This window comes from Salvelinus fontinalis, chromosome 14 (genome assembly GCF_029448725.1).
Source record: "Salvelinus fontinalis isolate EN_2023a chromosome 14, ASM2944872v1, whole genome shotgun sequence".
Lineage (NCBI taxonomy): Eukaryota > Metazoa > Chordata > Actinopteri > Salmoniformes > Salmonidae > Salvelinus > Salvelinus fontinalis.
In genome coordinates this window covers 25,837,369-25,854,972 of record NC_074678.1, presented here as the reverse complement: position 1 = coordinate 25,854,972, position 17,604 = coordinate 25,837,369, and the positions used below count along the sequence as shown (strand labels likewise).

Genomic DNA, 17,604 nt, shown 5'->3' with positions numbered 1-17,604 from the left:
ACAAATGCAAATGTTCCTAAAAATTAGTAAAACAAAGTTTTGTATATGGGGCTTATTTTCTTAGAACATTATGTACAACAGACATGCCTCTGCCATTTTTCTCCTCTGCACCATATGAGGGGTGCATCCTTTATAGAGAAAATCATGTCCTCTATTTCTGTCACAGCCTGTATGATAAATCTGCTGTATGAGTTGTAATTTCAGGGCGTCTCTGTGCCCCTTCCGGGTTCTCTCCTCCCTCACGCCCCTTCTATTGGCACTTGTGTCACTGGTAGTGATGGTTCAGCGATGACACTCCTCTTTCTGACCAAAGGCTAATAGGAAAATCAGTCTATTTGGCTTGGATCTCTTTACGTTGTGTGTTCGTCAGACTGCCGAGGAACAGGGGCTAGAACTAGTGAGTCAGCAGCGAAGGAGACCCAACTATAACTGCGTTAAACACGTGGCACTTTGTATTCGCTTAGGAGAATACTTTGTATTCGTGCACTTCGGAGACTCGTCAAGCAAGATACTGTAGCTCACTCCTGCTCTCCACAGGGCCGCCGCGCAAACAGTTATTTATAGTTAGGAGGCCACAGAGAACTAACTACAATAGACCTCTGCGAAGAGGACGAGACGGCATCCGTGTTCTAATAGTTACTGTTATATCATAGGAGAGAGCGATGGAAACCAAAATACTCGTCGCTCTGTGCGCTCTGATCCTCAGCTTGGGTTCGAATGTAGAAGGTAAGAAGCTCTGGGATTCGCACTTCTGTGTTTTCTTTCGCAGTTTCAGGGGTTGTTAGAATAAATACACACAGAATGCATTGTAGTCCTGGCAATCAGATCCTTTTTAGTTTTTTAATCGTGCGCATGATGGATAAGTTGTGGCCTGTTTGAATAAGCAAAAAGGCCATGTGATTTATTTGCTGTATGTCGAAGTCATTGTGTCTGTAGGTTTATAATACAGTTATGCCTCTAGCAGTTATTTCAGTCAATTTATTTTTCCTCTTCTCGCTATCTTTCTGTCATCCCTGCTACTGCTTACCTCTTGAGGTAAATACTAAATTGCCATTTCAAATCCACCTTTACATTTTCATCATGTTATTCTTTGCTCTCTCTCTCTTTCTCAAACCCCTGCGTATCCTATATTTGTTCTCTGTGTTTAATTTGATGGTCTGCTCTGTCTCTCACATTATTAGTTAACATTTCACAGTGATAGTGAAGAAGTAGGTGTGTGTGAGAGATGCAGACAGTCTATGCCTAGGTTATGACACTGTTAACGAGTGGTAGGCCTACCATGATAATTGTAACTCCCTCTGAATCAGTTAGTGAGCCATACCAGCCACTAAAAGTCGTCTTGTTGGTGTGCTACAATGAACAAAGATTTTATTCACAAACAGTTCAGCATATACAGTAGTTCTCACACACAATTAGTTGTTTTTAGATATTTCTAATGATCAGTTTTTATTGTTCAGAATAATGACTGTCTGTTTAACTGTAATCAGTCTAGGGTTTCTTTATCTCACACACATATACACACACACACACACACACACACACACACACACACACACACACACACACACACACACACACACACAGGGTCATCTTCTGAGGACAAGCATGGGGGTTGTAGGGTTGGACCCTGGTTCCATGGTGTGGGTGTTATATCTTTGTGCACATTATAGATAATGTAACGGTTGTTCTCTCTATGGTGCAGATGAAGGAAAGGGGAAAGGATGCTGCCTTAATCCAGTGTTCCTCAAACCTTTCCTACAAGGAGGGCCCACAGCATTGCACATTTCTGTTCCAGCCCAGCAGTAACACACCTGATTCAACTAATCAAAGGCAAACAGGTGTTAGTGCTGGGCGGGAACTAAAATGAGCAACCACGGCCCCTGGGTGTACCCCAGGACACTTGTCGAGTGCAAAATTATGCAAATTTAGGCCTGACCACAACTCGAACTGTGGTCTAGGGTTGCAAGGCAAGCACTCTATCCTATTGTACCAAGGATTTCTAAAATGTTGTGTTTCCAATATACATAGTCTGTCTGTCTGTCTGTCTGTGTGTGTGTGTGTGTGTGTGTGTGTGTGTGTGTGTGTGTGTGTGTGTGTGTGTGTGTGTGTGTGTGTGTGTGTGTGTGTGTGTGTGTGTGTGTGTGTGCACTCAGTAGGAGGGGCTGAGTAGGCTTTGGAACAATCACAGTTATTTATAGTTCAGAACAAACATTTATGTGCCTGCCACACTCTTAGCTGTGTTCTGGCCAGGTCCCTCTGTCTCTCCCTTTTGTCTCCCTCTCCTAGACAGCAATGAAGCCAGCCCAAAACTAAAGTCGCATATCGCTTATCTAATACAGAGACAGCACAGGCCTTAGTGTTTAAAAAAAGTACAGAGCACTTATTGCTGCAGTATTAGCTCCTCCTCCTCCTCCTCCTCCTCCATACTTCTACCTGATCTCAGCTCCTCACTCACACTCCATTTCTCTTACAACTCTGCCTTTCACCTCTCCCTCCCATCTCTCTCTCCCTTTCTGACGCCTCCATCCTTCTTTTTGCCATCTCACATTCTCTCTCTATATATTCTCACCCCTCTCTCTCTCTTTCTCTCTCTCTGTCTCTCTTTCTGACTCTCAATTCTACTTAGCAGAGTGTATAGTCTTCAGTGGCTAAGTAAGGACAGGGAAACACAGGTTGACATTTGAAAATGTTTTATTAATTGCAGCACGATGCTGTCACAAGGTCTTCAAGCTGAAATTAAAATGAACTTGGAAATAGCATAGAGTCACAGGATGGCATTTGCTGCTGCTCGTAAATGAGTGTGGAAACTCAGTCAGTTGAATGTCAAAGCCTGGAGTTGGCTGTATATGCTGTCAACTAAAGTGACATCCAGTCATCTTCTAGTCTATAGTCATGTAGTCAACTGACATTTTTCTACCAAGCTTGGTTAGATTAAATTGTAGTAGAGGAGAGGAGGTGATGAGGATTGAGGAGAGGAGAAGTAGAGAAAAGGGGGGAGAGGAGCGGAGATGAGAGGAGAGGCTACACAGAGGCCAAACCAGGGCAAAAACCGAAACCTGAATAAGGATTTCTGAAAAGGCCACTGTTGCACATAATGTTTCCTTTGCTATATTCCATGTGAACTCTGACATTTACATTTTTAATCTGAGTATATACAGATTTTTCAGATGTTTCTTTTTTATACAGGGTCTTAGGAGGATTGTGTGTTTGTAAATAAGTGGCCTATTTCAGTGAGCAGCATTGTCATATTCTTGTTATTCTGATTGTCCCTAGATTTGTATAGACTAAATATGCTTCTAGAAAACAACCACAGTATAGCTTCTCACACAGATACACACCCAGTGCTAAAATGAAAACTGCTAGCAGAGAAATGGTTGGCTGTTCTTTCAGACATAAGGGTCAAGTTATTTCCCCAGGTACATGCTGTATCGCCCTGAGTGTGTGTGTGTGACTGCGGAGTGTGTATGTGTGTGTTCATGTGTGTGACCCTGTAACGCATGAAAAGGGGAAAGTGTTTCTCTATGGAAAACAGTGGTTCCCTTCATAACTCCCCAGACCCCTCCAGACACAACACACACACACACACACACACCCTCCCCCCACAGCTTGACCTGAGCAGCCCTAACAGAAATGAGGCAGGGGAACAGGGCCAGTATTGTACAGCCACTCACTTTTCACACACTGGTATGTGTACGTTCGTGTGTGTGCATGGTCTTTTATAGCTATGTCAAAAGTTTGTGTGTACATGAATGGGCTTTCTTGCCATCAGCATGTTGTGTGCACGTCACTGTGTGTTTGTTTGTGTGTGTTGAGCTGTGTGAGTGATGGAGAGGGGAATAAGAGGCTACACGTCACTGTGTCACTGGCTTGTAATGGCATTAGACTGGTATTCTGGACTTTATCAGATGGAGGAGGCGTGTGAGAGAGCTAGGTGGAGGGAGTGTGAGAAGGAAAGAGGGTAAGGAGGAGAGGAATAGATAGATGGAAATAAGGACGAGGGAAGGACAGACAGAGGAGAAGAGAGACAGACAGATAGCACATGTGACCTTTCTGGCTGCAATAAAACTCTGTTGAACCGTGTATACAGCATGACAACAGGCATGACACAAAGCTAAAAATGTCCCATTTACATCAGCACGATTCTGCAGTTCTTTTGGAACTAATGCTCCCTAATGGTTCAACACTAACATGTCGTTACAGACCTGGGGTTTTTCATCTGGTGGGTCACCATGCAAAAAACAACTACAATGTTTTTGGTACCAATGCTGACAGTGACTAAACCTACCTGATTACTATGGTGAGCCTGTTGAGACTAGAGATTGTTTAGGCAGGGCAAGAGAGATTGAACACGAACAAGAGAGATTAGTGAATCTAATTATCTAATCTGATGCTCATCTTCTTAAATTAAGGTCGGCAGCGTAGCCTAGTGGTTAGAGCATTGGACTAGTAACTGAAAGGTTGCAAGCTTGAATCCCCGAGCTGACAAGGTACAAATCTGTCGTTCTGCCCCTGAACAAGGCAGTTAACCCAATGTTCCTAGGCTGTCATTGAAAATAAGAATTTGTTCTTAACTGACTTGCCTAGTTAAAGGTTACTGCTTGGCTATTGTATGGGTTCCAAATGTCAGCTCACTTTGGATCAAGCTTTCCTTAATTGCATAAGAATTGTGTTGTTTAACAGATAGCAATAGACAGTCACAGATAGTGGTGTTTGAATATGCATATTTTACGTGATGTCAGTCCTTTAAAAGGAATCCAATTCTCAGCATGTCCCCTATGTCTCCTCCTTAGCAGACATAGACCAGAGTTGAATAATATATGTTACATCTGTATTCTGCCTCACCATCTATTCCAGTAGACCATCTATCCTCTCTGTCTACACTTCTTTAAAAATAGAGCAGCCTCCCCTTCTCAGGAGGAGTTGGAAGAAATGATCCTAACTTGTCCTGAAGGGATCTAATAGATCTGTCATTCTTCTGGAAAACAAGGACTATCTGACGGAAGAAAGGCATCATTCACAGATTGGCTTATTTCAGAGATCATGAAAATACTATTTGATGACTTTCCTTACGTCATTCCTTATTGTGCACTGCTTCAGCAACACACTCATATTAACTGAACGTCAAAATGTCACCCTGATTGTCTCTCTTCTCCAGGCCAGGACCCCGGTGCTCACTCCTCTCCCTCAGACGGACCTCTGACCCTAGGTATGTCCGGGGCTGTTCAGGCACCCCTCCCTGGAGGTTCTCCCTCTCCTCCAGGCTCTCTGTCCCTCCCCAGCACAGACTCCCCAAAGCCAGCCAGCAATCTCACTGATGGAGGGCTCTCCAACAACAACAGCAGCAGTAGCAACAGCAGCAATAGCAGTAGCAACGACACAGCAGTCGTAGTGGTAAAAGAGGTCCCAGGTAAATGTACTGTACAAGATAAAAAATAGAATGAATGGAATTGTATTGGTTCGGAGGACTACTTTATTATTTAATCAAATAAAATTTCAAATTTGACATTTAAACATACATTTAAACATAACATATAATTTGTTGAGCTTGTTCTCAGTCTATTTAGAGCCATGCCACCTTAGATCAGGGGTACTTAGAAGCCACAACATAGTCAGACACAGCACAAGCAGAGTGGAGAGCTGTGACTGGGCTGAGGTGATGACACACACACACATACACACACACACACACACACACACACACACACACTAGAAGACAGTACATGGTCCTTAAAAGGAGGATACTGTTGAGTTTACTAACTAGAGCACAAAGGGAGACATGAGATAGACAGAAGAGGGATAAATTAAGGGAAAAACAAGATCATGAGAGAATTAACAGCAAGAAACAGTGTTGTTAGGCATACAGGAAGAGGGCAGAGTGTAGAACTAGAGGGGGGTGGAGGAGGAGGAGGAGAGGTGCGCTGTGATTAAATGCAGTGTGATTTCGCACAGAAAGGTGAGAAAGTTTGGAGCCTAACACACGCGCACACACACACACACACACATTGGCTCATTGCAAACATACACCCCCACCACCTGCACCTCACTCACTCTCTGTATCTGTATCCTCTGGGAGGTTTTACAGGTATATATTATCTCATCACAACACTGCTGCTTGTCTCTCCTCTGTGTCCTCTGGCTGGGAGTTAGAAGATACACTGCTGCTTGTCTCTCCTCTGTGTCCTCTGGCTGGGAGTTAGAAGATACACTGCTGCTTGTCTCTCCTCTGTGACCTCTGGCTGGGAGTTAGAAGATACACTGCTGCTTGTCTCTCCTCTGTGTCCTCTGGCTGGGAGTTAGAAGATACACTGCTGCTTGTCTCTCCTCTGTGTCCTCTGGCTGAGAGTTAGAAGATACACTGCTGCTTGTCTCTCCTCTGTGACCTCTGGCTGGGAGTTAGAAGATACACTGCTGCTTGTCTCTCCTCTGTGTCCTCTGGCTGGGAGTTAGAAGATACACTGCTGCTTGTCTCCTCTGTGTCCTCTGGCTGGGAGTTAGAAGATACACTGCTGCTTGTCTCTCCTCTGTGTCCTCTGGCTGGGAGTTAGAAGATACACTGCTGCTTGTCTCTCCTCTGTGTCCTCTGGCTGGGAGTTAGAAGATACACTGCTGCTTGTCTCTCCTCTGTGTCCTCTGGCTGGGAGTTAGAAGATACACTGCTGCTTGTCTCCTCTGTGTCCTCTGGCTGGGAGTTAGAAGATACACTGCTGCTTGTCTCTCCTCTGTGACCTCTGGCTGGGAGTTAGAAGATACACTGCTGCTTGTCTCTCCTCTGTGACCTCTGGCTGGGAGTTAGAAGATACACTGCTGCTTGTCTCTCCTCTGTGACCTCTGGCTGGGAGTTAGAAGATACACTGCTGCTTGTCTCTCCTCTGTGACCTCTGGCTGGGAGTTAGAAGATACACTGCTGCTTGTCTCTCCTCTGTGACCTCTGGCTGGGAGTTAGAAGATACACTGCTGCTTGTCTCTCCTCTGTGTCCTCTGGCTGGGAGTTAGAAGATACACTGCTGCTTGTCTCCTCTGTGACCTCTGGCTGGGAGTTAGAAGATACACTGCTGCTTGTCTCTCCTCTGTGACCTCTGGCTGGGAGTTAGAAGATACACTGCTGCTTGTCTCTCCTCTGTGACCTCTGGCTGGGAGTTAGAAGATACACTGCTGCTTGTCTCTCCTCTGTGACCTCTGGCTGGGAGTTAGAAGATACACTGCTAATTGGAGTGTGTGTGCGTTCAACTGTTTTTTTTCTTGTTGAATGTTTTTTTATGCAGATATTGACTGTGACTTTTCACCTATCAATTTCTTTCCTAATTGATAAAAAGTTTTGTAAACTTAATACATTAATGGGTCCTTCTTTTCTTTGTGTTGATTTTCCCTTAAAAACCTTTCTTCTTCTCTCTTCTAGCCACCAGTGTGGGGGTCCCTGCCCCCACTCCCATCCCTGAGAAGACCCCTGGCCCAGAGAACCTCACTGAAGAAACCGTACAGCCCTCTGATGCTCCCTCTGACAACCACACTGCCCCTACACACACACCCACAACCACAGTCCTCATTCACAAACCTTCCACCACCCCCACACACACACCTGTCCACTCCACCACTCCATCCAGCCATGCCCCTCATCCCTCCAAAACTCGCTCACCCATCACCACCACTGCTTCCCCAGCCCCTACTAGGCTTGAGACCCACCCAACCAACACCTCCGCTGCCCCCCAGCCCAGCTCAACCCCCAGCCCTAACCCAGATACCTCTAACCCTATCCAGCCTAAACAGCCCCTCAGTCCCTTTCCCACCACCACTACCACCACCTCTCCCCCAGCTCTACCTACGTCTGAGCCCCAGACCCAGACATCCAGCATCACCCCTCTCCCGGCTTCCACCCCAGCCAGCAGCCCTCCATCTCAGGCTAAAACGCATGCCGACATCCCCTCTCAGCTCAATGTGGTGGAAGGTGAGTAGATGGATTCGTTGTGTATGCGTGTGTGTGTGTTATGTTGCTAGAGTTTTGTTATTTGTTATGAAACAGCAGCAACCACAGTATTATATACTATGATCTCTCTGGCGTATAAAGGGGGGAGACATCCAACCCCGGTCTAATAAAACCACACACACTAAACCTAAACGGTCCAGTTGTCAGTCCCATGACTGGCTCTGTCTCTTGCCAGACAGAGAGATGATTGTGGGGTGGTGGTGCTGATAGTACCCTTAAATGTTTAGGTGGGGGGGGGGGGGGGGGCAGACTTGTGCAGGGAAACAAAGAACAGCATAGCTTTTGTTGGGATGCCAGTTCATTGCTGGGTGCATCAGTTTAGTCCTATGCCCAGAAAGCCCCGGGCTTGCTCGCTCTCTCTGTCACTACCCTACAATCAAGTCTGTCTTATTCTCTTTGTAAGACATCCTGTTAATAGCTTGTGTTTATATTTTATAATATGATATATTTAATATTTTAATACATTATGTTATATATCACAGGAGGCTGCTGAGGGGAGGACGGATCATAATAATGGCTGGAACGGAGCAAATGGAATGGCATCAAACGCATGGAAACCGTGTGTTTGATGTTTTGGATACCATTCCACTAGAGCCATTACCACAAGTCCGTCCCCCCAATTAAGTTGCCACCAACCGGCCTCCCGGGTGGCGCAGTGGTCTAGGGCACTGCATCGCAGTGCTAACTGCGCCACCAGAGTCTCTGGGTTCGCGCCCAGGCTCTGTCGCAGCCGGCCGCGACCGGGAGGTCCGTGGGGCGACGCACAATTGGCATAGCGTCGTCCGGGGTAGGGAGGGTTTGGCCGGTAGGGATATCCTTGTCTCATCGCGCTCCAGCGACTCCTGTGGCGGGCCGGGCGCAGTGCGCGCCAGCCAAGGGGGCCAGGTACACGGTGTTTCCTCCGACACATTGGTGCGGCTGGCTTCCGGGTTGGAGGCGCGCTGTGTTAAGAAGCAGTACGGCTGGTTGGGTTGTGCTTCGGAGGACGCATGGCTTTCGACCTTCGTCTCTCCCGAGCCCGTACGGGAGTTGTAGCGATGAGACAAGGTAGTAATTACTAGCGATTGGATACCACGAAAATTGGGGAGAAAATGGGATACAAAAAAAAAAAAAAAAGTTGCCACCAACCTCCCGTGGTATATATATATAGTATAATATGTTCCCCTCACCCGAGCAGGGGAACCAGTGTTCCATAGTGGTGGACCTGCCCTGGACCCTCTCCTAGCTGGACTAGTGTCAGTCTTCATCGTCACTGCAGCCATCATCACCCTGCTCCTCTTCATCAAAATGCGACGACGGGACCAGCGGCCTGAGTTCCGCAGGCTCCAGGACCTGCCTATGGTGAGACAATGGAACACAAGTGGTTAGGTGAAGAGACAGTGTAACGCTTAACATTAATGAGACCTGAAGACTTGCGTAAGCGTCAGTCTTCTTTTGTGAGCTATTACACTAAGTAGCCATTGTTAGCATTAGCGTTTTCTTCAATCAGCACCTGTCATCTTGACCAGCGCTCACCGTTTACTCCTGTTCCTGCTGACATCCTGTTGTGTTTTCCCCTGTTTAGGATGATATGATGGAGGATACTCCCCTGTCCATGTACAGCTACTGATGATGATGGAGAACACAGTCTGACCTGATGGAACAGCCAGACCCCCACAGACCTTCTCCCTCTGAACTGGGGCTGCGTCTCTATAGTCCAACCTGGCCTTCTCTCCTTGTCCCCTGTTCTCATATCCTTTCTTTTATCCGCACTGACATGAGACGTGGACTGGTGAAAGCTAGTTGCTGATAGGCATCCTCCATATTGCTTTTATCGACCCTGTTTTCAAATCAGTGCAGATGGAGGAGATGAGGAGAGGGAGGCGCCATTTTAGACCATTGAGATGCATCCCTGGCTTTCCCTCACCACCTTTGTGTCTCTGTGAGCAACAGGGGGTTTCTGTGTGAGTGTGAACAGCTCTTTGCCTGGTCTATGTGGATCCGAAGTTCCATCAGCAGCATTCCCACTTTTACATTCTATATTCTAGGGTGCACTCTGTCAGCTGTGTTTTGGTTGAGTGTTCGGTAACGAGGGATCCTCTCTTTCATCACTAGTTAGAGCCTGGTAGGCTACTTGTGCCTGGCTATATAGTGTTGTACAGTACGGTTGCACTTTACGTTACAGAGGACATGTATGTGTGTGTGTGTGTGTGTGTCTGTGTGTGCGTGTCTGCATGGTTGAGCGAGCATGCACGCGCGGATAGGAGGGTGTGGTTTGGGGTATTTAAGTTGAGCGTTTCCATGGAAACTAGTTCCTCTCTAAAGATCCTGCTTGTTATTGTTCATTTTGTTTCTCTATTGGGAGTCTGGTGGTTTTAGTTCATTGGACTAACACAGCCTTGTGGCCTGCAGACAACCTGGGTTCAAACCTGGTCAGTCACACTTGTAAGGTTGTCTCTCTGAGTATCATTAGTACATTTATCTTTATATAAAGCCTGAAATGGACTCTTCCTCCCCACTAGAGCTATTTACAGAGTACAATACAGAGGAAACTATCCTCGATGGCGGCTCAATACATTCCATGCTTGTTAGAATTCTACATTTCAAAGCAGGTGTTGTGAACTATAAGGCTGGTTTGTCTGTTACTGTAGTTCTCACAGCCAGGCCCAGACCTATGTTCTAACATGTCTTAGTAAGGAAGAGCCTTGGGCAGATTCAGCAGCAGTGTTTCCAACTGAATTTGGCCAGTTGTCTTTCAATACAATTCATTCATTGGTTTAATCATGTAGCTACTTGACATGAGGGTATATTGTTGCCCAAGTCAGTCAGTGCTAGCCGCTACCATTAGCATGCAGTCCATTAACTGTCTCAAGGGAAGGGAACTCTGATAAACTACTCCATGAACACAGACATTGTAAATGTATAGCACGAGGTCAGAGCGAAACTCTTTAATGTAAGGCGTTTGTGACATAATGAGCATAATGCTCCATTGATGTGAGGGGAATGCAGTCTGTGTGTTAGTCTGCGTGTGTTAGACACACAGGAGAAAAGAACACCCCCAACCTCTATTGGGGAGAATTGAGTTGAAGCCATAGGCCCGTATTGGAGACAGTATATATGGCACAGACAGTGGAGTATGCCACAGACAAGGGGGTATGGCACAAAGCAGGATCAAAGAGTTAGCCAGCTAAATTTCATAATATTCTGAATTAACTTTACATTCCAATTTATAAAGAAAGGTAGACTTGAAATCAAACGACATGGTATAATTGACATTTTTAAACAAATTGAAAAAGCAGTAGTTGTGTCTATTTCTGAATGTTTGTCACAGTTAGCTGATTTAGGGCTAGATTAAATCCAGACTGCTGAAGATACGCGTTATAGCGCGATTGAAATGTAAAGGTCATTTCCAATTGAGCCGACATATGCTGCGTTTACCGTGAATGCAGTCTCCATGAATGCGGAACCATTGCCTTTAAATTTCAATCACGCTATAGTGTGGATCTTCCACGGTCCGGATTTAATCTAGGCTTTAGTGTTCCTGCTTGGGCTACCAGATTAGTTTGTTGCAGACTGACGTTTGTTGTCTTGCCAGTTATCTGCATCAACAGGACTTAAGTCAGAGTTGAAACAGAGTGGGTCTATTTGACTCCATGTGGAGTGGAATGGTAGTTCATTTGCACCCATGTATTAGTAGTTCCTTATATGAAGTGCCAAAAAGTGAACTGGTTGTATTGTTGATATGTTTTACTGTTTGACGTGGATTCTGGAGTGATGATGTTTTTTGATTAAAGATATGAAACCATCCTCATTCCTGTCTCTCATTACAGATCTTGGTTGTTGGGCTGCGGTGGCTGACGCACGCACACACACACACACTAACAAAAGTAACTACAACAAATTAACTACTTTATTACAGCTCTTTATCCAGAATTTTATTGCAGAAGCCCAAAATCATCACATTTGTTTTACAGGCCATACAGTGAGTCAATGTAACATTTAAACAAGCAGCGGTCTAGTACTTGGCTGTGTGATAGAACTGTAAGAGAAAGCCCTGAATCATCCACATTAAAACTTGTCATCACTATGGCCAAAGCCCCTCCCTGTCTCACCCCTTCCCCATTGCCCCCTCCATTAACCCCCCCTCTTCTCCCCAGCCCATCTGTGGTCCCTCGCTCCATGGGCCATTCCACTTCGTGGGGGGGGGGGGGGTGTTGTTATCTGGCTAGACAGTATCTAACTGCTGAAATATTAAACAGACTGACTCGTGTTACACAGCAGGACTTGTCTGTGGTTCAAAGGCGAGAGAGAAGAGAGGCCTGGGCTGCATCTCAATACTTTACAGTAAATAGATAAAAATACAGTACCAAATAAGAGAGAGCACCTCACTGATTTGTATCAGCCTTAGATAGTAAAAGTGAACATCAGTCCACCCTATTTATTAATTAGGTTTTACTAATGGTCTTAGACTCAAAACACCAGTGATCATCAAGTTGTATATCGTCAGTGAAATCAAAGCTTTCCCCAGATGTAATTCATTAAGGCAATCACAGAATGCTGCCACACTGTTGAGTTAAATACTACTGGTGTGTAATAGAAAACACTGTTGTACACTTTTTCCAAAAAAACACTGACACAAGACAACAGACAGAGCATAATCACAAAGGAGTTTTTAAAATAAGGTGCTTTCTTTTTCTCAAGCTGAGTTGAGCTTTCTCATCATCCTCTTTAGTCAGGGTTTGAGGTTTGTGCCCAAAAACTTCTTTATCAGTCTCCACATGTGGAGACATTTAAAACTTCTCAAAGAAAGAACTCTAGCACTCTAAAACACTGGCATGACGAAGCCTCTCAAAGGTCATTGAGGCTGAGGTCGGGGGGGCTGTCTGACCCCAACTCCAGGTTTCCATCATCATCAAGATCATCATCGTCCAGGCCACTTCCTGGTCCTCTGAGGTCATTTCCTGCAGAATGGGAGCTCTGATGTACCCGAGGTACTGCTAGACGAGGAGCTGAAAGAGAGAACCGTCAACGTGTGTGTACGTGTACTAGTCCCAAGGGTTTTAGCAGTAGACTAGTGTTCCCGTAAGAAAGATTGGGATCAGACCTCTAAATGTTTCCCAGAGCAATTGAGGCGCATGCGGACAAGATAATTAGATTAGATGATGCCAAAAACACACGTTTCTCAAACTGCTGACCAGCAGACATGGATGGAGAGGAAATGAGGGATTCTCGGTCCTCTCCTCAGGCAAGCAGAACTACTGTCAGTCACATAACATTTACATTACATTTAAGTCATTTAGCAGACGCTCTTATCCAGAGCGACTTACAAATTGGTGCATTCACCTTATGACATCCAGTGGAACAGCCACTTTACAATAGTGCATCTAGATCTTTTAAGGGGGGGGGGGGGGGGGCAGAAGGATTGCTTTATCCTAGGTATTCCTTGAAGAGGTGGGGTTTCAGGTGTCTCCGGAAGGTGGTGATTGACTCCGCTGTCCTGGCGTCGTGAGGGAGTTTGTTCCACCATTGGGGTGCCAGAGCAGCGAACAGTTTTGACTGGGCTGAGCGGGAACTGTACTTCCTCAGTGGTAGGGAGGCGAGCAGGCCAGAGGTGGATGAACGCAGTGCCCTTGTTTGGGTGTAGGGCCTGATCAGAGCCTGAAGGTACTGAGGTGCCGTTCCCCTCACAGCTCCGTAGGCAATAACACACGTTCAATGGAGGTCACTGGTTTGTGTCTTACATGAACCCACATCCAACTCCAATATCGGAGTGTGCACACACACCTGCAAGCTCATCATTTTCTTTTAATAAAATATTTCAAATGTATAAAAACTACAAGAGTTCCCTCTTCCTTTGTGCTAGATCTATGGCGTGCACACACAAATCAGGTAGGCACGCATGCACACACAGACACACGTACACTGTTAAGCCAGCCTCCTGCTCCTTGGTGAGTCAGACATGTTGTGATGAGTCACTGAAACGGTTAGATCTACAGCCCAAATGTACATGTGTGGTGTGTATTTATTTGATTTATTACACCTTTATTTAATGGGCGAGGGTTACAACACTTTTTGTTCATCTGAAACATCTGGACCCATAATGGGACTCATTCTGCTCCTCACTGACAGGAGCAAAGTTTGAGTGTGTGAGTATACCTGTGTCTCTATCATCCAGCCAGGACAGGTCATCAGAGCTGACCTCAGCCAGACTGGGGGTGGGACTGAAGTCGTCAGAGTCAGAGTCTGGCTCCGCCTTTTGACCCCTGACCTCTTTACGGCGGGAGAAGGCAGCTAATGCTGGAACTGGAGGGGGGTTATAGACAAACAGGGTTATACTACTCAGGTGAGTAGATGTGTGTGTGTCTCTTACCTGCTGTGTGTAGTGTAACAGTAGGTGTGTGTTGTGTGTCTGTCTCTTACCTGCTGTGTGTAGTGTAACAGTAGGTGTGTGATGTGTGTCCGTCTCTTACCTGCTGTGTGTAGTGTAACAGTAGGTGTGTGATGTCTCTCCCGGAGAATCAGACTCCTGATCTCATCCTTCAGCTCTGATACAGTTATCCTGCATGACACAGTGATAGCATTACACACACACACACACACACACACACACACACACACACACACACACACACACACACACACACACACACACACACACACACACACACACACACACCTGATCTGGCGGACCTCCTGCTCTGTGTGTGTGTATTGAGAAACAGTCTTGGCCAGGTCAAAGCTGTGGTTTCTGTAGCTGTCTGTTAGTTCCTCTTGTGTCTGGGGAAAGGCAAAGTATAGAGGTTAGAGCTGTGGTTTCTGTAGCTGTCTGTTAGTTCCTCTTGTGTCTGGGGAAAGGCAAAGTATAGAGGTTAGAGCTGTGGTTTCTGTAGCTGTCTGTTAGTTCCTCTTGTGTCTGGGGAAAGGCAAAGTATAGAGGTTAGAGGTCGGGAGACAGAGAGAAAACAAGTCACTCAAATTACCTTCTTTAATTATTCAATCGTTAATTTAATTCCTTCATTCATTAATACCTTGCAGCTGTGTTCATACTGCCTCCTCGTCTCTCTGGCCTCCGACTGCTGAAGAAACATGTCCTCCTCCTGCCTCCCTGTCACACACACACACAAATACAAACACACACACGATGAAAGAAAAGGAGTAGCAGTAAGCGAGACTGTGCTTGCCCTCTCTACAGCTCTGAGTCTGAGACATGTGTAGTCCTGCAGAAAAACAAACTGAGAACAAGACTGTATGTGAGACTCACTGAGCTGGGTTTTGAGTGTGTCCACCTCTCTCCTCAAATGATCCAACTCCTCCCTTCGCAGCTTAGAGCAGAAACTATAAAAGGACAACAATCAGCTTTCACCAAACCGGTATGGTTCCATACTAAGGGCTAATGGTTGATTTGGTTTTGGGCTACACATAAAATAATGATCACCTGAACCTCACAGGTGAGTAAAACCCCGCCCCCTCACCTCTCCTCCAGGTTGCCTTGCGACGTGGCTCTGGTGATGTGCCTTCTCAGAGTGCTGAGCTCACGGCCCACCTCTCTCCTCCACTGCTCCATCCTTCTCTCCACTTCTGGACTCGTCATCCCTGACCCTCTCCTCTCTCCATCCCTTTCTTGTTCCCGCTCTCTCTCCCTCTCCGTCGCCTGCTCTCGCAGCCTGCGAACCTCGTCTGAGAGATAGAAGAATAACACATCTACAATATTCGATCAACAAATCAATCACTCAACCAATCAAGATTGGTATATTGAGCAGTAAATGTTAGTGTTGTGTGATAACGATAGGTGTATGTACCTTGTAGTGCCTGTATGTGGCGCTGCTGAGAGTGTCTCGCTCTGTCCATGTCATGAAGACTTTGGGTCAGAGACTCTATGGCCTGGCAACCATTAGAACAAAAAGAGTAGGAGTAAGAAGAAATTAGCTAAAATGTAGGGCTATTTATGCACCTTTTATGTAATAAAAATGATAGTTATACATGAACACACGTATGAGCACACGCACGGACCTGGCTCTGGATCTGCAGTTGTGATTGGACGGCTGCCAGGTCTGCCCACTGCACAGCGGAGGAGGGAGGGGGGAGGAGAGAGATGGAGGACTCGGGGAGAGGGGGGAGACGAGGGAGCTCCAAATTTGACACACTAGCCACCTCCCTGACTGGATAGATATCTACTGAGTGAGTGAGAGACAGAGAGAATAAGAAGGAGCAGAAAAAGAGGGGGAATCACCAACAGAGAAAGTGTGTCACAGTCAGCCATCTTAGAGACCACAGAGATCTCCCCTCACCTTCTCTTCCTTTTGGATAATTCCCTGGCGTGGTCAGTCTCTCCTGGGGAAACAGGAACCCCGTCAGCACACAGTGGGGAAAGTACATATGGTATTTATGAACTTCAATGTTTCTGGCATATACTGTAAAACTAGAATCTAGCTAACTGCTAAGAATTAGCAGTCAACTCTTCTGATGAAGCACATGGTAATGCACTGCCACGTATGCATAATTATGTTATAGTGCCATCTACTGGCTACTCACCCTCATTTTGGCAACGCTGCCATCAGCTGCTGAGAGGATGGAGCTCAGCTGGTTGTCCCAGTTCATCTCAGTCAGGGCTGCTGTACTCAAACCATAGGACAAGGGTGCCAAGACTGATGTCTGAGTATTTATGGAACAAAAGTTAAAGCACTTGCCCTCTACCTGCAGGGTATCTTTTCTACGCTCTAAATCCCTACACAATACAGTATTCATTTGTGTTCCTCTGCCCTAATCTCCACTGTCAACTTTTTAATCCCAGCAAGTTAAGTTTTATTGTACACAAGTACAGTGAAATGCCTTTATTGCCCTTTCCCAACAATGAAGTAATCAATATCAGTAGTACTATAAAAACAAAAAAATTTAAACAAGCAAAATGATAAACAAATAAACGAAATGAATATGGTACACGCATGAGATTAGCCATTACATTGGCCAGTATTTTATAACGAACGTGTGATGCTGTAACTCTAGACGAGTTGGTTGGTTGCTGAATGATGATGAAGTGATTTTATAACGAACGTGTGATGCTGTAACTCTAGACGAGTTGGTTGGTTGCTGAATGATGATGAAGTGGCTAACACAAATCAATGACACTTCATTGACATATGAGTTTACACAGCTAACAGTCGCAGGTGGCTTTTGTTTTGGGCTTGCCTTTGTGTTGTTGCGTTCGAATTTGAAAGTCATGGGCATTGTTTGCAATGAATTATTGACTGGCTAGCTAACATTCACCCTAGTGATTTGTTTATACATTGAACACGATGGCGACGTTCGCATTACTGTTGATTTGCTCCTGGCATCAAGTACTCAAAATCACAAATCAAGCAGTGCATGAACAGAAAGCTCGCTAAATGTCGATATTTCAGCGATGGATGAAACAATTCAAAGTTTGGTTAACATTACAGAACATCACGTCCTCATTTGTAAATATACACTATTAAACATTGAGCAGAAATGTAAATTATTAGCTAGCTACTTACGTACTGTCCTGTTCCACTTTTAAATCCTCGACAACGTGATTGCGTAGAATATGTTGCCCTAATGGGTTCTGGGTATTGTAGTTAATAGATTCAATTCTTACAACAAGGAAGTAAGAGAGTCACGTGACAGAG

At 45.6% G+C, this 17,604-nt stretch overlaps 2 protein-coding genes across 7 annotated transcripts; one reads left to right on the top strand and one right to left on the bottom strand.

The window, feature by feature from the left end:
• Nucleotides 1-231: 231 nt before the first annotated feature.
• On the top strand, nucleotides 232-11,765 carry LOC129810516 (mucin-2). Of its 2 annotated transcripts, none has more exons than XM_055861066.1 (5): nucleotides 232-726; nucleotides 5,156-5,206; nucleotides 7,397-7,942; nucleotides 9,159-9,322; nucleotides 9,546-11,765. In XM_055861066.1, the coding sequence occupies exons 1-5, from the start codon at nucleotides 663-665 to the stop codon at nucleotides 9,588-9,590; spliced, it is 870 nt and encodes a 289-aa protein (XP_055717041.1). In that variant the 5' UTR covers nucleotides 232-662; the 3' UTR covers nucleotides 9,591-11,765. The 2 variants fall into 2 exon arrangements, with proteins under 2 accessions (XP_055717041.1, XP_055717040.1); XM_055861065.1 differs by having other exon boundaries at nucleotides 5,156-5,407.
• A 101-nt stretch (nucleotides 11,766-11,866) lies between these two features.
• LOC129810515 (trichohyalin) lies at nucleotides 11,867-17,571 on the bottom strand. Of its 5 annotated transcripts, none has more exons than XM_055861060.1 (12): nucleotides 17,473-17,570; nucleotides 16,493-16,612; nucleotides 16,249-16,291; nucleotides 15,971-16,134; nucleotides 15,760-15,841; nucleotides 15,433-15,637; nucleotides 15,222-15,295; nucleotides 14,989-15,065; nucleotides 14,637-14,737; nucleotides 14,431-14,519; nucleotides 14,117-14,263; nucleotides 11,867-12,969 (listed from the first exon to the last, which is right to left on the bottom strand). In XM_055861060.1, the coding sequence occupies exons 2-12, from the start codon at nucleotides 16,556-16,558 to the stop codon at nucleotides 12,809-12,811; spliced, it is 1,209 nt and encodes a 402-aa protein (XP_055717035.1). In that variant the 5' UTR covers nucleotides 16,559-16,612; nucleotides 17,473-17,570; the 3' UTR covers nucleotides 11,867-12,808. The 5 variants fall into 5 exon arrangements, with proteins under 5 accessions (XP_055717035.1, XP_055717038.1, XP_055717037.1 ...); XM_055861063.1 differs by having other exon boundaries at nucleotides 15,971-16,131; XM_055861062.1 differs by having other exon boundaries at nucleotides 16,493-16,572; nucleotides 17,473-17,517.
• Between the last annotated feature and the right edge of the window lie 33 nt (nucleotides 17,572-17,604).

Excerpts from the sequence above, each read along its gene's own strand:
- LOC129810516 (XM_055861065.1), top strand. The coding sequence starts at position 663 with ATGGAAACCAAAATACTCGTCGCTCTGTGCGCTCTGATCCTCAGCTTG. Across the intron at positions 727-5,155 it reads CTTGGGTTCGAATGTAGAAG|GCCAGGACCCCGGTGCTCAC; the intron begins GTAAGAAGCTCT and ends TCTCTTCTCCAG. Across the intron at positions 9,323-9,545 it reads GGCTCCAGGACCTGCCTATG|GATGATATGATGGAGGATAC; the intron begins GTGAGACAATGG and ends TCCCCTGTTTAG.
- LOC129810515 (XM_055861060.1), bottom strand. The coding sequence starts at position 16,558 with ATGAACTGGGACAACCAGCTGAGCTCCATCCTCTCAGCAGCTGATGGC. Across the intron at positions 16,135-16,248 it reads TTATCCAAAAGGAAGAGAAG|TAGATATCTATCCAGTCAGG; the intron begins GTGAGGGGAGAT and ends TCACTCACTCAG. Across the intron at positions 14,738-14,988 it reads AGTATGAACACAGCTGCAAG|ACACAAGAGGAACTAACAGA; the intron begins GTATTAATGAAT and ends GCCTTTCCCCAG.